Source organism: Bombus pyrosoma, linkage group LG6 (genome assembly GCF_014825855.1).
Source record: "Bombus pyrosoma isolate SC7728 linkage group LG6, ASM1482585v1, whole genome shotgun sequence".
NCBI classification, from domain to species: Eukaryota; Metazoa; Arthropoda; class Insecta; order Hymenoptera; family Apidae; genus Bombus; species Bombus pyrosoma.
Genome location: NC_057775.1, coordinates 11,004,111 through 11,025,058, shown reverse-complemented (window position 1 = coordinate 11,025,058; position 20,948 = coordinate 11,004,111). Strand labels below are relative to the sequence as shown.

At 31.7% G+C, this 20,948-nt stretch overlaps 1 protein-coding gene across 2 annotated transcripts; it reads left to right on the top strand.

Moving 5' to 3' along the window:
* Window positions 1–760: 760 nt before the first annotated feature.
* LOC122568727 (O-acyltransferase like protein-like) lies at window positions 761–19,703 on the top strand. Of its 2 annotated transcripts, none has more exons than XM_043728815.1 (11): window positions 761–1,170; window positions 10,720–10,931; window positions 12,391–12,602; window positions 14,132–14,223; window positions 14,600–14,793; window positions 14,936–15,271; window positions 15,859–16,058; window positions 16,625–16,757; window positions 17,150–17,339; window positions 17,592–17,734; window positions 17,985–19,703. In XM_043728815.1, exons 1-11 carry the CDS (start codon window positions 900–902, stop codon window positions 18,501–18,503), a joined length of 2,502 nt encoding a protein of 833 aa, XP_043584750.1. In that variant the 5' UTR covers window positions 761–899; the 3' UTR covers window positions 18,504–19,703. The 2 variants fall into 2 exon arrangements, with proteins under 2 accessions (XP_043584750.1, XP_043584751.1); XM_043728816.1 differs by lacking the exon at window positions 761–1,170 and adding an exon at window positions 8,871–9,149.
* Window positions 19,704–20,948: the final 1,245 nt, after the last annotated feature.

Sequence of the window (20,948 nt, the reverse complement as noted above, 5' to 3'; positions counted from 1 at the left end):
TACTTAAACTATAAAGAGGGAGATGTAAGAATTAATAATCTGTGTAACATTCACGAGTATGTTCAAGATTATATTAGGTTAGGAAGAATATGCGTATGTGTGTAAGTTTCTAAGTTGGTGTTATTATCCCGATATACTCTCAAAGGTCAATTGGAAATAATAAAAATAAATGTTATTTTCAAGTACAAGTGTCACAGATGAAAATGGAATAAGGAATCGCAATGATCTACATAAAATTTAGAGATATCCAATTACAATGATTAACGTACAGATACGTTATAAAATTAAAAATACTTTTGGAATGCTATATCTTAAAGAAAATGCATATTATAAAAATATTACGATTTGGCTGATCATTTCTCAGGAAGTTTTTCTAAATCATATTAAGTTCCCATATAATTGTTATGAAATTTTTTAAATTTGATTAGCAAGCTATATTGATGAAATTCTATATTTAACTCTTACTGTACTTATGTCATTAAATTTAACTCAGTAAATAAACAAGTAAACAAAAAATCTTGTTCGGGAAAGGAAGGAAAAGTTTCGTCCGTCGGGAATAAACAGTCAAAGTCATCTCTTTTCACGACTCTTCGTTCGATCTTTCTTCCTTGTTGTATTCCTTGGAAGAGAGACAGATTACTGTGCGCGTAATCCTCCGGTCGCATCGATAAGAGGTGCCCATCGTCGAGTCGAATGGTTTTACCCCCATCATCGTGCCAGCGCCTCGAGCAATATATAAATGCACCAGCGATTGACAGAACGTACAGTTCACGTTTCAGCGTCTCTTACGTTCCTTTTACGCGTGTACACCTAGGCCACTAGTGGACACGTGACCGCGCACGCCACGTGCTTCGGCCGAAAGGACACGTGTGGTAATTTACGCCTAACCACCCGTCACTATGGAGTTCATCGGTAATTTTCTACTTTGTAAATTCGATATTCTCAGTTATAAACCGGGCTCCTCTACTTCGTTCGTTGGTTTTTGGCTTCTATTGTTATTGTCGGTCGGGTTTGGTGAGTTAACGGGAGCGGTTGATAAACCAGAAACGGTGTTGCTGGATTTTCTCTCAAAACCCTTCGCACCCTCCGATGGTGCATCAGAAGAGTGTCTCCGGGACAGCGCCGTTTACTTGAAGGAGCTCAGTCAGTACATGCCATGGGCTCTTCAGAGTAAGTTCAGTTTGTTAGTTTTTTACTTTTCTCAATTTCTTGTGTTTCGTTTTATCTAATGATTTTGTCTAACAATCTAATGATTTAATTGACATTGTTAGGGTTAATTCTAATGTTCCAGTTTTATATATGTATAACAGGCTTCATTCCAATATAACTCTAAAAAAATGTATTTTGTATGTTTAGTTTTTATGAGTTAAAAATAGATGACTAATCGTTGAAAGTAATAGAAAAACAATAGTGACTCATATAGGGAAGGGTATTAGATTTGATCCCAATCTTTTAAGAGGACGTTCAAACACATCATTCAGAGATCTTTTCTGTAAGAAGAAGTTTTACTAACTGTTCTATCAACACTTCAGGACATTAACGAGTTAATGATTGCCTAAAATAATACTGGAAATGGAATCGATTCATGTATCTATCGACATTTATCAATAATAGATTGATAAGCGTATGCTAGATGTACACATCATTATCGTTACATTCACTGCGTATTATCGGTTTCGTTCATCAATGACGATTAATGTAAATCTTGAAGTTCCAAAGTTCCCATAAATTCGGGGAGGGACTAGGTAAGAGGTTAAGGCGGGATTTTTGTAAGGGTAAAATGCGTGCGCAGGATGTGCTGCGCGCGCATGCATTCGATGCTTTCTACTAAATATATACAACGTCCGCACATTTCACAAGGCCTGCCATAGATGAGCGATGTACTGTCTTGCAGTAACCCTATAGAATTTAACATTCTTTTATTTCAAATATTGACCGTGACTCAATCACTTCTAAATCGGTACTGAAGCGCGCATGATGGCGGCTATGTTGGGAACGTTTTTAGGACGCGCGTACTATAGTTTTCTTTTTGACGAATAAAGATCTCCGAAATAGACAAGAATTGATAGAAATCGCCATTCATCATTAGTATTTATTTAATTAATTTAGTAATTATTTATTTAGGTAAAAGGATGACAATTATTTTACTTGTAATTGAATTACAGTAATGATAGCTTGTGGTAGATGACAAGTAATGATGCTAAGTAACATAAAATTCTGTAGAAAAATTAATTATAACGTAATATAAAGGTAACTTTACTAATTATTAAATATCACTAATTTTCATTGATTATAACTAGTATCTTATCATTTATTTATTCCATGAAAATGGAGTGAAAACGACGTGAAAATCACAACAGTAATTGATGGTAGATAACACTGTTCGATAAATACAAATAAATATCATTGATTACATGTAATTTTACGTAAGCGATTTATAATTCTAGAAGAAGCTAAATTACGGAAATGAAATAACGAATAACGGAAGTTAGTAGCAAGTTTATGAATTTGAGTGAGTGAACATCAATTTACATAATCAGGCAAGAAAATCATGTACATTTCGTAGTAGTTCAAATGTAATGTGGAAGATTAAAACACGTAAATTTTGCACAACGTGGAACGAGAAATAAGTTAAAATAGATTAAATATAGTTTGATACAGCAATGCAATATACAATATACAATATGCAAAGCGAATAAAACAAAATTTAAAAAGTGTAGTGAGATTTTCAAATTACATGACCTTATAGGGACGAAGTATTGATTGGTACTTAGTATGTATTTATATATTTACAAGTATCATGATTAATTTTTGATCTCCTTTAAGTTTCGAATGAATTCGAAAGGAGATCGAGAAACTGGATCGAGACGACTCTCTTTCTTTCTCCTTTCAATCGAGGTGCAACAGGTCGTTCACCTGCAGCGAATATGTTTCAATTTAAGAATTAGACAGGCATTTTGTCCATATGTCACTTTTTCTTCAATCTACAAAGGATAAACGATTCTTTCTAACAATTCGAAAAGAAAGGAACCGAGTGTCTAGACCGAGTGAAAGAAGCCTGGACCGATGACCAATGTTGTTTCGATAGAAGAATTAAGGGAGCTCCCTCAAATTAGAAATGTTATTTCGAAACCCAGGTATTAATCATTCAGACAAACGATTTCAAATGTGTCTTTTGTTCAAATTGGGTATATTGCTAATTACGTTTGTTTGTGATAAAGAATAAATTTTTCAAATTTGACGCGCATTCGGTAGTCTGTTTAAAATAAAATTTAATCAAGTTTTTTTGTACAATTGAACTATGATAATATTTATATTTGACTTAAAATTGTGAAATTGTGAAAAAGGAGTCTATAATCTATAACTTATAACTTGTAAAATTATTAATATTATTAATTAATAACTTATTTTGCATGAGTCCAGGTATGCCATGGACCAAAAGAATCACTAAAATACTAAATAATCTGACGATAGTTCTCATGATAATTGTTAGTCAATATTTGAACTTGACCTTAAGTTGCTGCGAGTAGACATGGGACAGGCACGTAATCGTTACAACATCATTATAACAAATAGCGTTACGTAAAGTGATCATTGTTGAATCACGTAATTCCCATAAAGAAAGAAACTCAATTAATTTTAGATAGCAATTAATCATTTCTCCCGGTTCGTCACGGTCAACGTCGATAGTTGCCACATTTTCCGCACTTCTGTTTTTCGTACCTTTCATGAAAATGTCACAAAATTTGTCTCTATAAATTATCTGTGTACAGAATATATCAATTATTAATTCAGCTGGTAATGAAAAATGAAAAATTAATGTAGCAGTGTTCATATCCTTGATTGTAATTCAATTAATGAAATCGATATAACATAAGGAAATTATGCCGAGAAATTAAAACAATACATTGTATACTGAAAAACAATGTTTGTTAGTCTTATTTTCATGTCAACTTAATTATGCTGCGCTTCGCTGACCCGTAAATCCATTAATACAAAGATAAGCTAAAAATTTTCGCAGATGATAATGTCCTCAAAAGATCGCATTAATTACATAATCAGACATAATGCATTGTGTTGATATTTGTTACATGTTGTATAACATATACAAATGTATTTCCATATAACTATTTCTTTATATGTCATTTTTTTGTTAGGTTCTCTTTCTATTTCCGTGTTTATAAAATTCTATTCATAGAATTAAATTTAGTAAAATATTTTTAAATGACGATAAAATTTTCAACTTACTTAGTACATTCATACTTTCTTAGATTTCTGGATTTCTCCATTTTATTCCGTTATGTGAACATTTTGTATATGACTCTTGTACGATAATTTATCAATTAATAATATTAGTGAATTGACGAGTTACGAATTGCAGGTTGTAGATTTTATAAATAATTTGTAAATAAATTGCTATGACGCAAACTAACTTATTGATATTGATAACTTTTAACCTAAGGCTTGTAAAATTTCATTAATAATATTAGTTAAATTGTGCAAGAAAGTTAAGATCTAATGGGGTGCAAAAATAAATGACCATGAAAATCGTGTTGCTGCAACGTCTTGGAGATTAACAAAATCGTCCTTGAGCAATATGTGAACATTGATGATGGATGCTCGGAATCTGAATTCGATGATACAATGTTGATATTGATGTGAAGCGGGAGCAAAGAAAAGATGATGAATCCATCGCGATTACAATTACGTCATAACGTTGCACGTTTATTTGCAGATCTTCGTAAGTCACTTTATTTTCGCGATGTCGAAGTCGACTGGAAGAACTGTAGATAACCTCGTATGTCCGTAACACGTGCTTTAATGGAGGATTTGTTAGGCGTGTGAGAAAGATAGTTATATTTTGATCAATTTACCTGAAGCAATTCTTTGATAAATTAGTCCTTCACTAATCCCACTCTAATCCTCATAATCTCTTATTACTAATCTCGAAATAAAAGATTCCTACAAACCAAACAGTCTAAATCGCTTACCTCTTCCAAATTAATCGTCCCTCAAATTATTGATGTAATTAAACTATCAGTAACGACCGCAACAAAGAATAATCAGATCCGATTGTGCAATATTGACAATAATAGTTGTTATTAGTTCACATAACAGATGACAGTACATTTCTGTTTTCCCAGCCAGGACTTCGACCTAAACAAAGAAAATGCACGTGGTGTTTATAGGCTTAAGTCACATCGTACGGTATCGTTATGCATTTTTTTATCTTACAACCTTGTATTTATCTCTGCAACAAACTACTTTGAATGCTTTTCAAAACATATATCTTGATAAAAATTAAATTAAGAGAGAATTCCGTTTCCTCATCAACATACTATAACGACTGTTGCTATATTGCTACATATTTCCACGACTAAAATAAGCTAGTGAATAAAATTCTCATGTTTGTCCATTAATAATGGTAATAAAAGGTATTAACTTCTTGTTAAATTCTTACCTTTGTCTTCATCACAGAACCTTATGATTTTGTATTTCAAGATTTCACATAATTATCGGCGAATCTGTTAAGACGTTAAATGGTGTTAACCTGTGATTAAGTTTGTGCAGAAATGGTAGATACTAGTGACGTCATCTGGTGAAATGTTAGTGAACTATCGAGGACTCATAGAAGGAAATGTAGAGGATGAAGAAAGGGAATTGAATGAGGAAAAAGAAGTGTTTCTGAGCGTCGGTGAATTGGAATGTGCGTCATGAGGCGAACACAAACTGGGTCACGAAGGAATAACGTCTGTGGCGATGACCGTCCTTGTGTATCAAAGCTGGTCTTTTTGCTCACTGACCGATGATCGATCAATCTTTTCTCTTTCCGATCCATTCTTAGACTTTTCTTACACGATAGTGCTTAGTACACATGTACTTATAAATAGGAATTGTTGAGAATATTAAGCTTTATTTATTATTGTTATTATTTTATTGTTATTGTTTTATTCTTACCGACCGGTTTCCTAAGACTGATTTTTATCTTAACAAACTGAAAATTGTTTTTATGTGAAGCTTCGTTCTTAGTATAATTGATCGTGCTTTTTTCAATTTAATGTTCATTAGTGATATTATAGCTGCATTGTTTGCCAACTCTAATACCATTATCTGTGGTATCACAACTAGAAAACGTCATTTTGCCGCACCATTTAAAGATTCTGATATCATTATCCATTAATCTTTATTTTGACACGTTGTTTCTTGATTATGATGTTCATTAATAACACGCACTATTGTTCAAGATTTAATGTAATAGTTCTTTTTTTAGAAAAAATTTGTTGTAAAAAATTTTCATTCTAATTTCGTATATAATCATAAACAAAAAGACATAATTTAGGCGCATATTCCATTGAGTTTAAGGTTATCTGTTTAAAATATCATATCATTTTGACACATGTTTCATGATTACTGTTATCCAATTGCAGAGTCTGTGAAATTTTAATGAATCTCTTGCGTACCTTCTTTACTCTTATTCGTTTGTGGCGCTACCACCAAACGGATAACGGTTCGAAGCACTGTTTCGATAGCTCTGATACGACTACTGGCACGTTCTAATATTACTATTACATCGCCATAGCCGATGAACCATTTCTTGTGTTCTCTTCACGGAGAATATTTGCCTAATGTTCAAAAGAGAATTTTTTCAATAATTTCATCTACTAATTGGGTATGGAGATTTCTGAATTGTAACCTCGAGATTGACAGCATCGACATTTATCATTTTCTTACCTTGATATATATTCATCGCTCAATGTTCAAAGTTTCGGAATAAAAAAAAAAATACTACATTTGGCCAGCTGTGAACTCCACGATGACGTATACAACTTGATTCTCGATTTTTTGATTCTTGATTCTTTCGCAAAAACATTTTCGATTGGCTCCTGAATCGGCATCTGGTAATATTCATTTCGTAGAATCAAAGAAAGAAAGGCTGACCTGTTAAAAAATGAGGAAACGAAAAAAAAATCTTTCATCAAAATCAATATTGAAAATCTTTCATCATGCGAGAGCTCCATCATGGTTACTGGCTAAAATAAAGAACTATTAAATACGATAAAATGGCAGAGATGTTAAATTATCATGATACGAAGGTAAGTAGCGATTCTTTGAAAAGAGCTTTTTATCTAAAGTTTCAATTTAGTGATATGTATGTTAACTAAAAAATATAAAAGGAACAAAGTGAATTCTTTGTAATTTGTAATTTTAAATCATAGCTTCAATATTACTTAGGTATACATACTTTTTGAAGTTATTATCGTTTGAGATCATAAAATATCTCTTAGAGTTTTTCTTAAGCTTTTACAACGCCATTGACCGAAGGAATTTCTATTTTCCAACGAAGAAGAGGAAAATGTGCGTACGTTTGAAACGCAATAGATCCAGCACGCATAAAGACGCATACAAATGGCATACAGTGGCGCATTGAAGACGTAAAATTGCAAGGATCTGCCATGTCAAATGTCAGTCGTAGCTCGCGTTCACGATTATCTGGGAAATTTTCCTCGAGAATCGCTCGAAAAAGAATACTTCTCGCAGCGATACTGAGAACGTGGCTCAGCTGTCATCGATGAAGTATCGATGGGGAAGCAAATGAACTCGTGACCTTAGAATGCTAATTCATTGCAAATGCGCGCTTAAACAATCAGCCTATTCCCGAGATGCTATTAACCCTTGTCTCTTCTAAGAAAAATGTAATTGTTTTTCTAATTTCTTTCTACAGTTTCTTGCTAGAGCTGCAAATAAGAACGTTCTTCTTATTATTGTATAGTTCAATGAACTAGAAATTTTTTTAAATTATTCAGTACTTATTGCAGTGTAATTTTTTAAAATATTCTATTTTTTAAATCTGGATTAAAATCTTTTTAAAGTCACATGTAAATATATTTCAATAGTTTTATATATTTAATAATTTTAAATATTTAAAATATTTTATATTAATTTTAAATGTCTTATAATTTTTTTGAAATATCTTAAAATTCTTTTACTTCAAATCAAATTTTCTTATTTCTATAACATAAGCGTTCTTTTTTTGTCCATTATACTTTGCTCGATCTTTTTCTTTTTCATAACCTTACTCTCTTACATCACGAATTTTTTGTCAAAAGACATTCTTCATAATAAGAGAAACAAAAGTTTACTCACGAACAATAAAATTGCAACGATTCATCGAAGTTTGCGGTTGAAGGTTACAAATAGAATCCGTTGGATGAAGTATCCCCAAGGTTCTGTGAAAGATAAAAGACATAGCTGTGTGGATTTCTTTGAAGCTCATGCGTTTTCTGACTGCACTGTAGTGCCGATACGGAAAATTTTCATCAAAAGATCCTTTAAAATATGCATGTAGTCATTGTTAATTTGCATCATAATCTTGATTAAAGAAATATAACTAGATAATAAGCGGAGGTGCTTGAGTCTTAGAATATTGCAATTGAAGCGTTCATAATAAAAACGACTCTTTTTTATATGTGGCATTTTTCGAAAAAACGAAAGGATACTTTAGTATCTTTAATTTCTGTTCCATACATTTCAATTTTTTGTAACGAAATATTCATCATTGACAAGGGTCACTTTTATCAGCCCTTTAACTGTAATTAAATTGGAATTGAACAACTCGTATAACAATAGATCCCTTTATATTGATATATTGCAATAGCGAATATGAGTAGAGGTAAATGTCTTCTGTGAATAGTGTGTTTTTCTCGTGAGAAAAAACAACGAGAATTTTGCGACTTCAGCTTTGCGCAACGTCTCTGAGCTGATCACTTTATGTAACATGACATATGTTTACACGCTATGAACGTGTGTTGTGTATATCGATGCACTTCGTTTAGATAAATGACACTGTATAATCGTATAACTCGCATAACGGTTGTTTGCGAGTAACCGGCATGTCCTCGCTATCGAGCATCAATGAAAAATCCGCTCTATCGCGCGGTCACTTTTTCTTCCTTTTATCCCTATCGGTCGACCTGTTTCGCAATTCACGCGTTACTCGCACTGATTACAGTTCCCGTGTGTTTCTCGGCTATCTTACTTCCGTGTAAGAGAGGTGTCGGCATTGAGTTTATTATAATAGTTTTAATTCTCTCACATATACACACATGTACTAATGAAGATGAATTTCTTAGATAGTTAAGAATAAAAAGGTACGTTTTGGAAAATAGTGTAGCAATTGCTATTTTTACGATTTCTTTTAATAATTGTAATTTGGAGGTTAAGATTAGCATGATTGTTGTAGATATAAATTATATTAAAAATTGCTTTATGTTAAAATGTATTTTTAACTTAAAAAATTTATTTTCAACTGATCAATCACTAATTTCAAAACATGTAAATTCTGTCTAATAATAAAAACAAATTAACAGATGTTAACGCTTTTGTTTCAAGTAATTGTGCATACGGGAGAAAATCGTGCACGAGCCACGCATGTGGGCAAGAGTAGTTCAAAAGAAGCATGACTGCATGTGATCTCACACGTGTCTCGATTTTATCATACATACACATGTGATAGGTTATAGTAAATACCTCCGGACTTCCAGGTGTATCTCCGCGGTAATACGATGTGCTTCTTCATAATTGAGGTTATTCACTTTATGTACTTTGTTTCATAATTTCCAGCGCATATGTATGTTTTTTTCTTCCGAATTTACATATACATTTATTTTTTCCATAGTCTACCATGTGGTACAACAATTAAAATGCATAATTCGACATATTAATCAACCGATTCTTTATTTATACATCAGTGAATGTAGATAAAAATAAAATGAATGCAAACTAGAACATTTAATTTCTGGTAGTTAAATTATGTTTACTTTTACGAGAATACGAGATTTCATCCTGTTTACCAACTTTAAAATGAATATTGGCGATGAAGATGAGCATGCACTCGTATGGCAGTAATTTATCGAGAGAATCACAACGTATCTACTAACCATTTAAGTAGATGAACGCATGAAAATTGAACGCGATGCAAAACGTGGGATGTACGCCTTGATTTCGAAATGCGCTTGAAAATGACTAGATAAAGCGTCATTGTTAGATGAAAAAAATGCATATTTAAAATAGTACACGCGAAAGACAAACAAACGATTAATAAGTGATGAGTGTTACTAGAGAAAGAAACCTGTTGCAGGCATGTCCTCTAACAGAATCATGTTTCACGACATATATTAATAAGATAGTTGATAATTTATGGTTATTCATTTAAAACTTAAGATTTGTTTATCCGTATAATGTTATGCAGTAAAGAAAAACATTTAACCAATTCCTGACGTCAACGAAACCTTTCAAAACGAAAAATTCTAATAACTTTAAATAATATATCAGGTCGTAGAAATTCCTAAACATTATGAAATAACATGAAGATATAAGTGATGAAGATATTATCTAAAGGATTAAACGAAACGAAAGATGTTATGAAGAGGACGATGTAAATATACATCATTAGCGTTCATACGTATATAGAAATACACAATTATAATATTAATGGTAATTAGATAGCGTGAAATATAAACATTTATTTTGTACTATATTTAGCAGATAAAACAATCTTCTTCCTAAGTTCCACCTTTTTTAAACTTATTTATAGAAATATGAACGGGTATAACTATTTCACTGATAGCATATGAAAAACACAAGAAAATGTAGAAAAAGAAAATCTCAAAAAAGAAAAGATTACAGAGAAAAGTACAAGGTGCTTTCTGTGAATTTTAGTGTACGACGCCTCCGTGAAAATTCCACTGGGTGTAATCACGGGCAATTACCAGCAGTTAGGCAATTACGACGAGTGTCTACAAGTGAAAAGCAAATACGGATTCACCGGGAAGGCGTGCAGTGCCACGGTGAATTTCGAAATCGCCAAGGACAACGGTAAACCACGCCAGCCTGATATGGGTGATCTGCTTCTGAATATAGCCATCGCTTCGGTGAGTAAAATACTAGTTCTAGTCTATTAATTCTTGTAGAGAATAATTAATTTTTGATCGTCTAGAAAATATATGTAAAATAATTAATTTCGGTTTCCTTGTTAAGTTGAAGTTAGGAAAATTTTAGCATGAAAAATTATATATAATTAATAAAAATTAAACCACCGACTTTTTCATAATAATTAAATGTTATTAAACAGAAGTTATAAGAGTGGGAATGTTTTTTCTGTCAAAAATTAACTAAAGTAATCGGAATTTATTACTGGATATATTGCAAACGCTCAATCAAGTTATGACCAAGATTTCGCAATTACGTCGCGTTTCTGAAATTACTCCAAAAAATGTTATGCAATTCTCGATAGCATGAAACATACCATATTGAGGCTGCTTTTGAAGAAATTCGCCCGTGGAAAAGATATATGTATTTATTTATTTATTGATCAAAAAGCATCTTTAACAATAGAATACCTCTTTAGTAAACTTTTTTAGCAGAATATATTAATTTACATTATTCATACAAGTACAATTATTATGATACTATAAATTGTCTAAAAGTTTTTTCGTAGTTAAGTTATTAATGTATAATTAATAATTAGTGTAGTTTGCATTGACACGACATGAAGCGATAATGAGTGATTAATTTGAAACTGAAATGAAATTAATGATTTTAAAGTCACTTATGTATATGAATATGTTATAATTATTTAGACGAAGGCTTCCCAAATTTTTATAGGTCGAGATCCATTTACGAAAACGGTAATTTTTCTCTAAGATAAAACGAAGTGTAATTGCTGTCAAAAAAGAGTTGATTGATAAACAATTTAAAACTGATTTGATATAAATCTGCGAGTTGAGAGAAACTAGACTTAGTTAGACAAGATAGTTGACTTTAAATTGCTTATCTGATAATTTTCAATGAGTAAAACTGAAAAATTGCTTAAGAAATAAATGTGTAAACTACTCTCATATTTTAATATTTAAGGCTATACACACTTTGGGAATCTATGATCTAGAATCTAAATGACTAACAGGTCGCAAACAAATTTGCAAAATCTAGACTGAACTTTAAAGAATAATACCAAGGCAATAATACCAGACTCTATTCTTCACCACGATAACACACAACTCTGATTTATTTAACAGTTTATCGGTCATTGCTCAAAAGCGTTATCACTATTCGATCTTATTAATCATTATCGTTATCGTACCATTTAACGTCTATCACATCGAGATTACCGATCTTCAAGTTGGAAGTACTGCTATCAGTAATATTTAATGGGTTTCTCAGGTTTATTAAACAGATCCAAATTTTCGTTTAATCATGAGATCTTCTAACCACTCTTGTTTCGTGTCTCATATCTCAAAGAGTTAAGAATGGCAGTCAAACATAAATGAGAAGTTATTTTTATTCTCCTTCACCTACTCGATTGCAATAAAATATTCGTTCTGTTTGATTCAGGGATATACGAAATGGAAATCAGGGCGTTCAGTGAACTACAGGTGGATGTGGTGCGTTCCATCGAGTTGCAACCACACAGAAATCCAGGAGGCGCTCGAGCTTGGCCTCGACCCTCTGAAGGTGGAGGAACGCGTGGATATGGTGATAAAGGTATCGTGTCGCACCGCAGAAATGGATCGGCCGATCTTCGACGTAACTGACTGGGTTTACATGTAGGTAGATCTGCGCATATTATCGTGTTCCAACACGCGGCGCGGCAGTTTTCGCAGTAACGTAAGACCGTGGTGGCATCGTTGTTTGCTCGCTGCTTCGAGGGCAAGGCTGAACGCGTGCATTGCACGGCAAACTTCTCAATTAGAATTTTATCTCTGTTACGTAAAAGTACCGTAACTTTTATTGTTTACGGTATTGACTCAAGGTATGCTTATCGGATCTTTCTCAGAATAATATTGAATTAGGATAATCGAGAAATAATGTATGATTTTTATAAAGCATAAATATTTTTGAAATATATTTAGGAAACTGTAGCTATCTTGGATTTCGATAATTTTTTACTGTGTTGCCCTGGGCATGATACTAAACAATTTTTTCCTATACATGTAACCGCCGTTCGACCTTAGTTTCCGAGATATTCGCAAAAAACTGTTGGTACTACTACTCGGTGAATTCTGCTTACAATTGTGCATCGGTAATAACGTACGCGTTAGTATTGGTCGTCGGCTGTTTCGTAGCGGCCGAGTTAAGAAACCAAACCTAATTCTTATCTTTTATTTATTTGTAGTATATATAAACGAAGCCTGGATGAGCTTGGCTATCCCAAAGATTCTTCGGGTTACAGCTTCATGCACAATTGTTTACTAAAAATAATTACCTTTAACGGTCTGGGTTAGGTGATAAATAATAACATAATTAAAATACATATTAAGCTTTATATTTTATTGTTATTATATGAAATAGGAAACCATCTTAACCATGATATCAAAGGATTCAATTATTCGATTCTCAAAATCGTGTTCTCGTCGGATCAAATTTTGGAAGACATTTCTTCCAGTCTTGTATGTGCAGTTGTGAATGATTATTTAGATTCGTAAAATATGGTACAAAGATAAAGAGATCAATGGCTGATGAATGTAAAGTAATGTAAACGGATCGACAAGCGGCGAACGAAGAGGCGAACATGTCGGCTATACTTGTAACTATGTAGCTGTGTCACAGATACACACATGTGGGTAGAATTCACTGTAGTGGTATCGACTCACTTTCTGAATATCTGAAAAAGCAAAAGCGTCCAGCGGTAACATGCAAAGAAAAAAGTTGTTTGTTCCAGGACATGGTTTCTTAAAAAAAAAAGATAATATATTTGGAAATTTGAATTATTAATAACTAAATGACGATAAAAGATCTAAATTTAGTGATTAATATAAAATTATTAAAAAAATGAGCAAGTATTTGGTTCAAAATGAAGATAATTAGAAAATAAAATTATGTGCTAAATTAAAATTCAATAATCTTTGCTAAAATATAAATTTAGCTTCGTAATAGTTTACAAATTGTACAAATTCATAATTCTATATTTTTTGCATGATTTTGCAAAAACAACTTTAATTTCTTTTATTTTTATTATTTTATTAAATTAACATAATTAAGATTAAAAATTGTACAAATAATGTTTTTATATATACATATACCTATCCATCTGTTCCGTGACTTGCATGTTAATATAAGTCATATCAAATTTCAGATCGATCCTGACGATATTCGTGGTAATCATAATTGCCAGCACGAGTTACGACATCGCTAAACAAGGCCATCTGAGTACATTGAACCAAAAAGGTGAGTTGTGTTCGTTCTGTTACGTAAATGAAAATTCACTGCAAATTCATCGTTTGATCGCTTTATCTCGTTGCAATTACGATTCCAGAAGAAGGAACTCAGGAAAAGATCGGTCGCGAGATTGCATCGCATATGACCGATAAAGATTCTTGATCGCGCGATAAAGATCAGTGTTAAGGAGACCTTGTTTGTCTTGCATAAGAGTTTTATCGATGCTCTTGTTGATTGATAAGTGTCGATTTCCGACATTTTTTTAATCTCTTCATACTTTGTAGTAAAATGAAAAAAATAAATCTAGATGCAGTGAAATAATTGAATTAAGCTTTAAATTTATGTATTTATTTATATATTAATGTTGCACACTATGTATGTTTAGATAAAAGACATGTTCTTCTAACTTCGTTCTCCATCTACACAAATGGAAAAAATTTGTTGAAAACAGACAGACACCGTGATTCGATCAAATGCCTTGATGGACTGCGCTATATCAGTATTTGTTGGATCATTTATGGTCACACTCATTATATAGAGGTGGTTGGTGTTAAAATGAACTTGAGCGAAATTCCACAGGTAAAAGAATTATAAATGTTTTATTGATGCCTAAATTGAAAAACAAAAATTATATGACGTAATCATATACAAGTATATAATAAATTTAAAATACACGAACTAATTTTATAATTTTCAACAAATTAATGTCTTATCTTTCAAGATGCATACAAATTGGGCCAACATGTTAGTACTCAATGCAAATATCATCACCGACACGTTTTTCCTTATAAGTGGAGTTCTAATGGCATACACGGCCCTAAGAAAAAACGAGAAAAATTCACAAGGCTATTTCGACGTAATTGGTCTCTATCTCCACCGTTATTTAAGATTAACTCCAGCATACGCTATGATGATCGGATTTTATGCTACCTTGTTTTACAAAGTTGGCTCAGGCCCTTATTGGGATCAATGGGTCGGAGCTAATAGAGATTATTGTCAAGAAAACTGGTGGATCAACCTGCTCTACTTGAATAATTATATCAATCTATCTAGAATTGTAAGTGAAGTTTAGTAATGATGCAATTACTGTGTGTACACTTTCTAATGGAATAATGAATAGTTATTTATAGAACAATTTTTTGTATTCTGCATGAAGCGCATACTACTATGTACTTTAGATTGATTTGAATTATCTAACTGATCAATCTTTTTATCGAAGTATGTTGTTTAATAATGGAAGATTAAAACTTAAAATTTGTTATTGCATGTTGCCGTTGAACCACAAATTTCAAAGAAAATTCTATCGCATTTAGATACGCGATTCACGTTTTTTACTGAATTCAATTTTTAATCTTTTTATTCGTTTCTTGAACCTCCAATGTTCTTAATCTTAATTACGAAGAAATGTATTTGCTTGTTATCTGGCATAGCTTCCTAAGTATGTTGCATGACAGATAATTACTTTGAACTAAACACTCATGCATTTTGTTACAAAATGTATTGTTACATTTTATTTAATCAATTATTGTACTACCATTTAATAAATATTCTTATTTCGAGTTGTTTATAATAAAAAAATGTTACACGCGAGGAATTTAGAAATAGCTTGTCCAATAATTGCTTATTTCTTACTTCTGTTTTTAGTGCATGTCTCAGTCTTGGTATCTGGCGACCGATATGCAACTCGTCTGGCTGTCACCGATCTTCTTGTATCCTATGCTCAAGTTCACGCGAAAAATCTTCTTCTGGCTCGTTTTCGTGTTAGGCCTAATTATCTCCATTTTAATACCATTCCTAATAACATTCAGTCTCAAGCTTAGTGGAACTATGCTCTATTACAAGGAGTGAGTGTGGATATTTCCCTTTTTCACTGTCTTCCTCTTTTCTACATGGCGTCCACGAAAAGTTGCACCGAATTTTTTAAATAGATCTTATCTATTAAAATAAAGAAAATAATCAGTAAATATTTGTGTATAAAAATCATTTACTTTTATTTTAACGAATATTACATGCCTTTAAAGTTTGATAGAATCTTTTCGGAACGTCCTGTATCTTTCTTTTCTTTTCATCTTGCTACTACGCCGCGCCGTATTGTACCGTCTGATTTATTCCACACACGACTACTTTTTACTTTGAAATAGATATTCCACTCCGTCCTTTCTTTGTCATATTCATATTTCGAATGTTCGATATTCATTCTCAGTACTTTAATATTATTGACACTTTTAAATTTACAAAATATTATTTGATATATAAAATATATTTTGATAGATCTGTAAACATCGATAAAACGATTCAGGGAATATTAAGTATTTATAATACACCATTCAACATCATCTTACTGAAACCAAAATTAAAATTAAACGAGTGGACCATTAATTTAATCTTCATATTTTTTTGTTTTTGTTAGTAACACGGACGTGGCCAATGTTTTCATACAAATTTATACAAAAGTTTACAGCAGATACGGATCTTATATTATTGGTTTGGCTCTTGGTTACTTGTTGTATCAAAATCGATCAAGGGTTGTAAAGATTCGTTATGTAAGTATATCAAGTTCTTCTACTTAATAAGTGTAATTGCATAATTTTATCATGAAACTTTATCAAACTTGAATGGGTGTTGTTTGGAATCTACAGTTAAATAATATCTTGTGTTTTTATTTATTTAAATATCTATTTAATTTATTATTTTTTAATAAACTTTTTAAGTATTATTCTTAGCATTTTGTTAAAACTTTTCATAAATTTACTTGGCCCAACTTAAATTTCGTTTTCTTCATTTAGAAATGAAAGAAGAAGAATATTACGCTGAAATGAAGAAAAAGTGATCGTGACATATGAAATGTGTGTTCATCAAAGATAGTAGCAAAATATATTTGAACGTTTTTTTCATAATCGACATTTTTTAATTAAATCTAAATGATTTTCTGCAGATATACGTGATTTTCGGTTGGCTGGTAGCGGCAGTTTGCGGTTCATTCATATTCATATGTCCTCGGTGGATGTATTTCGATGACTACTCTTATAACGAATTAGAAGCGAGTTTTTATGCAGGTTTCCACAGACAAATTTTTGCTCTTTCTATTTCTTGGCTCATCTTTTGCTGCGTTCATGGCTATGGTGGTAAGATTTAATTTTGTATTAATCTTTTATTTAAACAAAACATGACTCATTTAGTAATAATATAAGTGCATGACAAGTGCGATAGCGAAAATTTATGCGAAAAAACATATGCATGAAACTTCATTTGCTTCTACTTCCTACACATATTTTGAAATATTAATTGTTAATTATTAGTAATTATAAAAACAAAATACGAGATAAATATATTCATGTGATTATAGAGATATCAATTGTACTTTTCTTTTGTGCAAGGTTTTGTGGGTCAATTTCTGTCGTGGAAGGGTTGGGTTCCCTTCAGTAAGTTAACTTACAGCGCTTACCTGTGCCATTATGTATTTCTCTTAGTAGAAGCTGGATCAGTTCGAACTCCGGGCATAATTTCAACTATGGCAATTGTAAGTAATCTGAATTTTAAATGCATTAAAATAGATCTGTTCTTAATTTTTTATTTACCAAGTTCTTAACTTTGGTGCAATTTAAGTTTGAACTTAGATTAATTTAAAATCCAACCTTTAAATACTATAAAAGATTTTCAAAGATCGTAAAAAAATTAAACTCTAGCCCAAATCAAATTTTAAATTATTGCAACTATCTTCCTAAGCTCACTTTATACGTAAGCAATTAATTATTTGTCGAAACTTGCAGCTTCGCAGTTTCTTCAGCAACCTCTGCCTCACGGTGCTACTTTCTGCGCTTTGGACACTATGCTTCGAGATGCCTTTTATGACGTTAGATCATACCTTTCTTTCTCACCATCAAAGTCAATCAAAATCCTTGAACCTAAACCAAGGAAGAATATTCGGTTCTATCGATTCTAATAAAGAGATCTATCGTTCCACGGAAGAGTCTTCTGCTACAATTACGCAGGATTGTGAAGGCACCTTTAACCAAAAGTCCAATAAAAATAGCATGTATGATCAGGATTTAAAATCTGACGACAAAGATGACAAGTGTCCATTCATCTTTGTAATTAAAGCTGAAGACAACGATTCATGGGCACAGTTGAGAAATGTTCATCAAAATAATGGTTTTGACGAGGACTCGGATCAACCGTCGAAATCTAGAACAACGGAAAGAATGGATTGTTGTTACGAATCGATCGTAAACGAGGAGTTCATAAGGAAAGAAGGATCCAGGGAATCGGATCAGGCCACCAGTAGTTGATCGACAATTTACCAGTGTAATATCGAATCAGCTTGCTGGTCAAGCGTTTATAAGCGAATAGAGGCGAGATTGGGAAACGTCTTTAAGGAATTATATAATTGATGTAGTGATATCTATTGGTTGATTCAGGCACTCTTGTAGATAGTCAGTGATAGCCATATCGTAGTTTTTCTTTAAATATTTATCTGTTGCGAAGTATTTTGTGTATTTCTTAGTCGTTATTAAGGAATATCGTCAGGTATGTGGTGTGATTTAAGAAATAAAGATTCTTTGTACGATGATAAATTAAGAGTACGTATGGTTTAATGATAAGTTTAGTGGTTTCTGTTAAGTGAATTTTTTAGAACTATATAGTGCATTATTTTAACACCACACTTTAATATTACATTATAATATTATTAATATATTATTACTAATATTATAATATATATATATAGACGCACCAAATTTCCAAAATCCACAAATAAGTGGATTCATTATAAAAAATAATTTGTTATCGTACGGAGGATCATCATTTTTATAATTATGTATTATTTGACTCCATTGTGTACTTATAGATTCACTTCTCACAATCCGATGTTGATCCATCGGCGTGAAAATAATAATTTAATATGAACGGATAAAGGTTAGTTAAAAAATAAAGGTACAAATTAGCTGTGAGAAATCATCGACTATCATTAAGTGTAGTTAGGAGATGTTTTCTCGATGGCCAGTTTATAAAAAGAAATAGAACTTTTACAAAAATAAAAAGTCAGTAAGGTTATTTTTCATTATGCTTTATAGTTCAAATCGAAAGTGTACGTATTACATTCAAAATTCGGAAATCTATCAAAATCAGTGAATACCGTAATTATGTATTCCAATTTCGCTAATGTTATCTAACTCAATATTTTGTTAAGTATACTAATAATACTGCTTAATAATGAACAATGGTCTTTTATATGGTTGTTGTTAATTCAGGATGTTAAGATCAATTTTAACAAATTCAGTTAATCTATTATCCAATATTTATAAAACAAATACTACTTAAGTCAGATATTATACATACTATTAACTTTTAACTTTTAGTCAGTAAAATTAGACAATACAGTACAAAGTACAGTATTACAACTAATATTAAATATACTAATTATAGATTATATTATGACCAAGAATTAAGAAAAGAAATAAACTTGTTAGATCGCTTTCGTTTTGTCGAAATATTTCTTCTGCCATGCTCAACTTTCCTACACATGAAGTATACAATAACTAGGAACTAATTACCGATATTCTTTAATACCAATGTCGATATTTTTTAATGATGTTTGTTATATTGATATTTTATAATATATATATTTAGGCTAATCGCAAAGGTGTTCTTCTTATCTTGAATACCATAGTATATATTGTTTATGAAGAAAAAAAGATGAATTATTTAATGCATAATACAATTATTCTTCATTTTTCCTTTTCAATATTTCCTAAATTGTTTGAATTATTTTCTGATATACAAATACATAAATATAATCTATAATATTAGGATGATAAAATAAGAGGAAAATAGGTCAGGATAATTTCTAGTTACTGCAACATTTAGCCTCAGTTCGTGTCACTGTTTACTTAGGTTTAAGTCTTCAACTGATGCTTTTACCTCACTTAACGTTTTCTATACGAATACATTCTTTTCATTCTTCTAACGCGATCCACGAGAAGTAACAAGTAAGCCGAGAAGAGAATGAACTGCTTGTTTTATCCGTGGAAGAAATTGATACCTTACGACTTGCAATGTAGAAACTCCGTCCTTTTGAGAAATCAATTTTTTTTTATTCTTCTTTGTACTTAAATACATCAAATTTTCACGAAGAAAAATAAAATTTATTATAGAATGTACATTTAGAATGTATATTTGAGAGATATGTATAATAAAAGATAAGGCGATTTTCATCATCTAGTAATACAAAGAAAATTGAGTCAAAGGAAGGTTATTAGAATTGTTATGAAATATATGTATATAATGGTTAGGCGACAATGAATATGTGGGAATTTGATGACATCATTAACAGAAAACGTTTCAAGGGTTGCAAGTGCAGTTGCAACACGTGCTTAAAGTGCCCTTGGGACGTTCGTCCTTCCGTGGGAAAATCAACCCCATATTTTCGGTCAAGTATTTAAAAAGGCATCTGCGTGCTTTGCAGATGATTAACAACTTGGGTAGGCAATTGAAGAAGCCTCACAACTTCCATAAGTAAGAGAAGAAAGCTCTTAAGAAATGTTCTTCTTTCTTTTTAGGTTATACATAAGTATTTACGCATGCATTTACTAGGCTAGGTTAAATTTAGGTTACTAAATATACATTAATCTATAGAATCCATTAATCTATAGAAACTATAATTTCGCCATGCCAGCTGTTAAAGTCCTTCGCCAATAATCTAATTAATACAGTCCATCAACAATAGAGCCATCTAC